We start from the raw sequence: 9,002 nt of genomic DNA on the forward strand, positions 1-9,002 counted from the left end.
TGGAAATGATAAATACAAAATTCTTTGGAACTGGTCCGTATACAGCCTCAGACGTATCCAGGCCAACAAACGTGATCTTGTCCTTTTTGATAAATCCAGTGAAATCATTTATATTATTGAATTTTCTGTCCCTTTTGATACTATTGTGATTGACAAGATTTTCAGGAAAACATGGCTAATATGAGGACTTCGCTTTCGAAATGTCACGCTTGCATCCCATGTACCAAGTTGTCCGACTCCCCATTGTTCTTGATGCCTTAGGTATGGTACCTCCCAATCTGTTGATGACATTGGGAGAGAACCCGGGTTTGTTGCCAGGAATACAGCCCTTCTGAAAATCTTCAGAGTTGGGGAGTCTTCACATTCTCCGAAAAGTTTGCGTGTGTTTGACTAGGCAGCGCTTCCTAAGAGAAGTCCTATTCGTTTTCTGGGCTGCGTGCAGAGGGGGCAAGGGCCCTGAGCTGATGAGGCGCCTAACCAGCCTGACTTTGCCAGGATTACCCAAGCTTGCATTTTCAATTTTAATCTGTACATAATAATAGTACTACTACTACTACTACTACTACTACTACTACTACTTCTACTACTACTACTACTACTACTACTACTACTACTACTACTACTACTACTACTACTTCTACTACTACTACTACTTCTACTACCACTACTACTACTACTACTATCACTACTACTACTACTACTACCACCACCACTACTACTACTACTACAACTACTACTACTACAACCACTACTACTACTACTACTACTACTACTACTACTACTACTACTACTACCACTACTACTACCCTTAATACTACTACTACTACTACTACTACCACCACTACTACTACTTCTACTACTACTTCTACTACTACTACTTCTACTACTACTACTACTTCTACTACTACTACTTCTACTACTACTGCTACTACTACCACTACTACTACTACTACTACAACCACTACTACTACTACTACTACTACTACTACCCTTACTACTACTACTACTACCACCACTACTACTACTACTTCTACTACTTCTACTACTACTACTACTTCTACAAGCACTAGAACTACCACTACTACTACTACTACTACTACTACTACTACTACTACTACTACCACTACTACTACTACTACTACTTCTACTACTACTATTACTACTACTACTACTACCACCACTACTATTAATAATACTACTACTACTGCTAATGCAATGTACAGTGCCAAGCCTTATACACATCCGATCTACATGTATTCCAATCACCATCGTCAGTAATACAATGGGGCGGTCGGGTAGCCTAGTGGTTAAAGCGTTCGCACGTCACGCCGAAAACCCGGGTTCGATTCCCGACATGGGTACAATGTGTGAAGCCCATTTCTGTTGTCCCCCGCCGTGATATTGCTGGAATATTGCTAAAAGCGGCGTAAAACAATACTCAGTCAGTCAGTCAGTCAGTCAGTCAGTAAAACAATGTGATGTAGAATAGTTGTAACGATGTGTTAAGCAATGCGTTAAAATCGATTCCATGCAATCAAGCTCCACCCAAACCATTTCGTGGCGTTCTCTCCAGTTGGGGTTTTACATTTTACATCAACCAAGCCTCGCAGGTGAGTTTTCACCTTTACACAATCCACGAGGAGGACGCCTGAGGACAACGTCCGGTGTCCCGGAAGATGACCTCTTCACACACGCACACGCCATTAAACAACTTAATCTTTGTCTCATAAATCATGATAAAGAGATGAACACTTAATACGTTGTCATCGTGACCTTGCGGTACATGAGGGTCCTTTGCATAAAAAAACAGGACTGGATGTTGAGGTGGAATCTCTATAAATATAGAGGAAGGCTGCTTCTTTCCATTAACCATCCTGACTCTCACACAGAACGGTTCTGTTCGCAACTTTCTTGCTTCAACCATGAATTCTTCAGTTTTGATTGTTGTCCTTGTCGCCGTCTTTGTTGCAACAGCGTCAGCTCAAGGTAAATATTTATCAGTATTTCAGATTGCATTACTAAAATAACTGTAACATGCATAGGAGTGTGACTGCAATGTGATTGTTTGAAAAAACATGAAATCTTTTGGACATTGCACTATGTGTGAATACCTTTTTTCTCAATCCCTGTACGTGCATTATATGTTCCCGATAATTCATGGAACTTAGTGTTGAAAATGTATCAATGTTTTAGAACAACGGGTGCCAGAAACAGTATTTTACAAACCCTGTTGTAATGGCCGGTGTTTCTATCACTCTGTTACTCTAATATAATCGGGAAATACTTTAAGTTATTTCAAGTAGTTCCTGTTTAGCCTTTGGTGGCAGAGTGGTATAAGGTCTTTCAACTGCCAGTTCCGGGTTCAAATCTCCCAGTAGGATCCCTGGTCTATCGTCACAATACCAGTGTTGTGGATTTAATCAAGGACTATAACGTCTCCAGCTGACATGAAATTGAGTTTTCCTCACACTCATCCTGCTGTGATTTATCTGAATTTCAAAACAACGTTAAACCATACCACTCACTCACTGCATGAACTTCTCCCATCTGTTACAGGACTTGGAGCACTGCTGGCCTTGAGTGGAGGTTTGGGTGGTATGGGTAGCCCGTTTGGTGGCGCAGGTGGAGCAGGTGGTGCAGGTGGCGCTGGCGGGATGGGAGGAATGTTTGGCAATTCAGGTACTTATGAGGGTTCCTAATGGAAGCAATATAGCGATGCCCAAAGGCTTGAAGAACTCAAGAAACACGTGACCTGCATACGTCAGAATGGAATTCCTATTCTGTACCTGACACCTTTAAAAATCTAACAAACTGTGTTTAACAAAGTACAATGGCGTTAAACAAAGCACGATACGGTTTAAGGATTAAGCAGCGAATGGAATTAAAGCTTGATGACTACCTCTAAAAAAAGTTATTATATTATTGCAAGAACGAATAGAACAGCTTCTATCTAATATCGATCGGGGGGATAAATGCAATTTGGTAAAAGTAGTTTCCCATCCAGTCTTTACTTTCATTTTCCGAGAACTTGGAAATATCCACTCTTAACATTAACTTCATTCCAAGAGCTGTCTTACCACCGGCACCTGCTACTAGGTCATATCACATGTGGCAGAGGAAGCAACTGAGACAGGATCAAATAAATGTTGTTATGAAACAGCTCTAAAACATGTTATAAAATCGAATTCGACTTCTAGATTTCAATATCGGTATGTTGCTTCATACTTTACGTCAGGAAATAAATACATGGTTTTAAACAATACTATATGAGTTCTTCCCAGATGTTTTATGGCTACACCCACTCCTCATAGACAACCTTGATAGACATTTTATTTATATTGCAATGGTCCTTAAATAAACCATTATTTACACAAAATACGGGGTAGTATTACCTTTCCTCCAACATGCCATCTGTATCATGTAGTGTATGCACTGTGAAGGGTCCCATCTAACTTACCTCACTATGCGTTTGACAGGTATCGGCCGACAGCTGATGCAATGCCGACTCCTGAGCCGAATCTTCCCGATGGAAATGTGAAGGTTCCGTGGATTTTCTGGAGATTTATCTTAAATTGCCGAAAATGTAAAACTGCATTAATAATTTATCAATAAACAAGGTATACGTTAACAACTGATGTGTTTGCTCTTTATTCTCTGTGGTGGGGAGTACAGGATAGAATTGATTCCCAACAACTATGCTTGCCGCACGAGGCGACAAAACAGATCGGGTAGTCAGGCTCCATGATTTGGTAGACAGCGTGTCTTGGAAAACCGACGGCGTGAATGTTGTTCATTGTATCTGGTCTGGTTCTGATTTTCAGAAGAGAGGCTAAACTGACGCATGTCTTGGACCTTTGCCATTTTTGTCAAACCAACAAGCACGTGTAAGGTGCTGACAAAACCATTAAACATAATCAGGGCAAATCTGGTACTTGTGCCTTCGATCATCGGACACCGGCAGACATGGAACACACTCAACATCAGTGACGTGTAGTGCTTTAAACCCCTGAACCACCCTTGCTCCGGTCTCCACAAGAACACACCATGGTCTTGCTGTCCAACAAGTGATCACACGGCTGACCCATGTCAGAAAAAATACAATGAATGATATTGCCGAAATACAAAACATTAACATTCAACAGTTACTATACATTGAAGAATGGAGGCTAAACTGATGCATGTCTTTGTGGCGTTCACCGTTCTGGCGAAACCAACAAGCACGTTAGGTTCTGAGAAACCAAGAAATTTAAAATAAATAAATAATGTGTTTACTTATATTGACTCAATACACAAGGTGCATGCCCTGACATTATTACCGGTCAATGGATCAGTGTGCACTTGATTTTCATTCTCAGCTTCCTGGGGAGTATAAAAGTCAAACCGTCTTGTCAGGCGCTAGAAGGGTAACCGTCACAAACCCATGCTGTCGGAAATGAAACACAATCAGAGCGAATCCGGGATTCGAACCCACGATCGTTAGTTACTGACACGCCTACTGGACACATCCATGCACAGAGCTTCAGGTATTTCAGTACTTCAATTCTGTCACAGAATGGTAACCACTGAGCGACCCGTGCTCTCGTCTCCACAAGAACACACCACAGTCGTACTATCCAACTTAAGTCAAACCAATAGTCACATGGCTTCCCCATGTCGGAAGTTCAACTACTGAAATACAAAACATGTGACAGTTACTAAAACCAATGCTACATACCCACACGCTGGTTCATTGTACAAACGCATGCACGTAACTGTGTACCCCATGTCGGGAGAGTTGTAGCTTTTCTAGATTCTAATGCATCTGGTCGCCTGATCGTCCGGTAATAACGTAACTAAGTGTAATTGCTCAAATGTTTAATAGGGAATCGTTCTAGAACTAGCAATGTTTGAATAATTCACGTCAAGGATGCTCGAAGGCAGGGCTATAGCTAAAGGTGGCGAATGTTAACGGTAAATCTTAGACTCAGAATACTGATTTAATTAATGCTTGTACAATGGCCTGAAAAAGTCAGTCTTGGTTGATGCCTTCCTAACAGCTTGTTGGAATTATAACAAAGTTGTGGCCATCAAATACTAGAAACACCCACAAATCTAAGATATGTTCAGTGACATTGTATATACACATAGTGTATATCGGGTATCAAATAACACCCGTTACTTATCCTGGTCGCGAGCCGTAATCCATCATGTATATCTCGGGTATCAAAAAACACCCGTTAGTCTTATCCTGGCCGCAAGCCATTATTCATCATGTATATCTCGGGTATCAAATAATACCCGTTACTCTTATCCTGGCCGCAAGCCGTAATCCATCATGTATATCTCGGGTATCAAATAAAACCCGTTACATTTATCCCTATTTCGCTACTAATATCAACATCTACGATACAAACAACGCAACACGCATGTAAGACAAACACTTAGTCAATGAAAACATTTGTTTGAAATAATAATTTTTGTTTGTTTGAAAGAACCTTTCCTCTTCTGCTGATTGCTTGTGGAGTCAAGAAAACTAGAACTTGGTATAGTTTGATCTAGACTTGCCTAGGCTTTTAGTAAATATGGCGCAGGACTATAAGCATGTATTTTTGAATCACTATCAAATAGAGAAACCCATTTCTGATATCACCCGCCGTGATATTACTAAATTATTGCTAAAAATGCATAAAACTATACTCACAATCAATTATCTACGCTATGTCACATTTGAAAATAAATGAGTTGGCGATGTCTGTATTAGACATTCCAACATAACACTTAAGCAGAACCAGGCAATTCCATGAAATGATATATCTAAAGGTGTGACAAGCACACACGTGGTGTTGACATGTGGGCTTATCTGCTGACCTGCTGGTGACTGGCCATGGTGAGAGCATAAATTTGTTATGTCAAACTCTCAAACTGAAATAGTTAACATCCAGCGAGACTTGAACAATCTCTGTGTACCTCAGATTGAGATGTAGCCAATTACTTCATAACCAAATGAAATATTTCACCAACAGCTAAATCTGCCAAAACACGGCGAAATCTTCACATACAATCAGACGCACATAATAATATGTTCTCATCTGTAATAACGATCTAGCAGTTCGACGATGACGGTGACAGTCACTGATGTTCCCAACACGTCGTTGACAGCAACGGGGAGACGTGATGAATGTCAAACACGGTTATCAAAAGCGTGTCCGTGGGGGTCAGTGCGGAGAGGACTGTCCTTGAAGAGGGGTCATGTCATGATCACGTAAACGTCGGATGACCTATGGCAGATATTTACTGTTAACATATTATAGGTGCATATTGGGAATAAACAAATCCGCGTTTCTTTGTGTCATATATTTCACGGTGAGGAAATAAAACAACCATTGTGGAATGTCATCTGTCAGTAATGTTGACTTCCATATGACCCCAAAGGTTATTTTCATTCGTGATGTGCGGAGAGCTGAAATGGTGTTTAACGTCGCATTCACTATCATTACACGACGTGAATCGAACCATAGACCTTCTGCTCTGCAGGCAGACCCTCTATCCACAAACCTACGGATACGGTGCGATTTACAATGAATTAAAGGTTGCAGTAGATGAAATTCAATAATTCAATAGTGCCTTTATCAGACCTAGGACGGGTTGATACCTTAAGGCGTGCAAGAAACGTTTGACCGTGGGTTCAAATCCTAAAGACGTCTTCGTTCCACGTGTACGTTTGTCGCCAAGATACCCGTGCTCGAGTATTTCACAAAAGTGGTAAATGTCTAAGACTTGCACCAATTCAGGCTTTCCTCCCACAACAAGCTCATGAGTTACTCGTCAGTCATAAAAGACATATAAAATATGAAGCTCACAGTCTTCAGTCTTCACCAGTGTTCATCACAGGGGGTATTAGATCAAAAGATAGTGTAAAACACCGTCCGTATGCCTAAATTGTCCTATGTGTCGTTTTGAAAGAGTTTAATTAGTTTTGTGGGTTCTAAGATTTTCTGGGGGGCACGGGTTGCCCAGTCGTCTAAGGCGCCGCGATTCGCTGTACAGAGTTGCGTCCCTTGGACACGCCAGAAACCTATGATTGTGGGTTCGAATCCCAGGTTCGCCCCGATAATGTTTCTAGGTTTGTCAGCACCATACCCGTGCTCGTGGGTTTCACCGAAGTGGTAAACGTCTGAGACCTGCATCACTTCGGGGTTTCCTCCCACATTAAGCTGACACGCCGTGATATAACTGGAATACTGTTAAAGGCGGCGTTAAACCAAACTCACTCACTCACTCACTCTAAGATCTTCTCAGCCAATCACTGCAAACATTCCCGAAACACTTAATAATGTGTGTTTGCTAACTTTCCCATCCCCATCTTCTATTTGCAGGTCTCTGTAAAGCCTCTGCTGCAGCCGAGGCATCAGCCACAGTCTCACGTTCTGCGCGGCACAGTGATTTTTGATATATCAAAACATATTTACGACATTTTATGCAAAAACGGTGGGACGCTCAGATCGATGTCAATACAACGAAAGAAATTCAACCAAATGTCGGTCATACCTGCAACACACCCACGGAAAACCGTGGCATTACGTAAGCTATATTTAGTTCGCCATCATATTTATTGAAAATGTGACATAGCATTGATAAGTCATTGTGAGTATGGTTTTACGCTGCTTTTAGCAATAATATATTATCAGGACGGGGGCAACAGAAACGTGTTTTACTCGTTTTTTCCATGTTCGCAATGAAATCCAACATGATACACGACTGCTATAGCGGCTGGGCTACCCAAAATATACATGATTGATTACGACTGGCAGTCAGGATCAAAGTAACGGGTGGTATTTGATACCCGAAATATACATGATTGATCACGACTGGCAGTCAGGATCAGAGTAACGGGTGGTATTTGATACCCAAAATATACATGATTGATTACGACTGGCTGTCAGGATCAAAGTAACGGGTGGTATTTGATACCCGAAATATACATGATTGATCACGACTGGCAGTCAAAATCAGAGTAACGGGTGATATTTGATACCCGAAATATTCCTGATTGATCACGACTGGCAGTCATACCCGAAATATACTTTTTGTAGTTACAGTGGCACTGAATATAACACTACCTTTAAACTTCCGGGTGTCTCTAGAATATGATGGTCGCAACCGGAACTCATCAAATCTGTATTTAGGAAAGTATTTCACCAATTCCTACTTGAAGGTACCATGCAAGTATAAACATTTCTTGAATGTCATATCTTGAGTCACAAGATTACCTTTCTTTTCGCTACTTTTCTGTAAATCCTAAACGTACATTGCTTCAAAGTAACAATGCTAGTTGCTAAGAGTGATTCCGTACTAAACATTGAAAACATTTACATTAAGTAATTATATTGCCGGACGATCAGGCGACCAGGTGGTTAAAATATGGACAAGTTACTACTTCCACCACAAGCAGTACACAGTTAGGTGCATGGGTCATGCTAAAAATGCGGCGTGGGTTGATGTAACATTGTTTAGTAGCTGTTGAATGTTAATGTTTGTATTTCTGCAATATTATTATATTACAGCAGCTGTTGTTGGACTCAAGTTGGACAGCAAGACCATGGTGTGTTCTAGTGGAGACCGGAGTAAGGGTGGCCCAGGGGTTTAAAGCACTACACGTCACTGATGTTGGGTGTGTTCCATGTCTGCCGGTGTCCGATGATCGCAGGTACAAGTACCAGATTCGCCCTGATTATGTTCCATGGTTTTGTCAGCGCCTTACACGTGCTTGTTGGTTTGACAAAACGATAAACGTCAAGGACACGTGTCAGTTTAGCCTTTCCTCCCACATTAAGCTGAAGAACTGAACCAGACCAGATACAATGAACAGCATTCACGCCGTCGGTTTTCCAAGATACGCAGTCTACCAAGTCATGGAGCCTGACCCCCCGATCTATTGAGTCTTCTCGTACGGCAGGCATAGTTGTTGGGAATCACTTCTAACCTTCCCCACCACAGAGAATAAAGAGCAAACACACCAGGTG

General features: G+C 41.4%; 1 protein-coding gene across 1 annotated transcript; it reads left to right on the forward strand.

The window, feature by feature from the left end:
* Nucleotides 1-1,836: 1,836 nt before the first annotated feature.
* Nucleotides 1,837-3,628, forward strand: LOC124146698 (protein spalt-accessory-like). Its single transcript, XM_046517127.2, has 3 exons — nucleotides 1,837-1,986; nucleotides 2,557-2,679; nucleotides 3,477-3,628. Exons 1-3 carry the CDS (start codon nucleotides 1,923-1,925, stop codon nucleotides 3,536-3,538), a joined length of 249 nt encoding a protein of 82 aa, XP_046373083.2. The 5' UTR covers nucleotides 1,837-1,922; the 3' UTR covers nucleotides 3,539-3,628.
* The last annotated feature ends 5,374 nt before the right edge of the window (nucleotides 3,629-9,002 follow it).

The sequence above is a fragment of the Haliotis rufescens genome, unplaced genomic scaffold (genome assembly GCF_023055435.1).
Source record: "Haliotis rufescens isolate VD_foot unplaced genomic scaffold, xgHalRufe1.0.p SCAF_10, whole genome shotgun sequence".
Classification (NCBI taxonomy): Eukaryota; Metazoa; Mollusca; class Gastropoda; order Lepetellida; family Haliotidae; genus Haliotis; species Haliotis rufescens.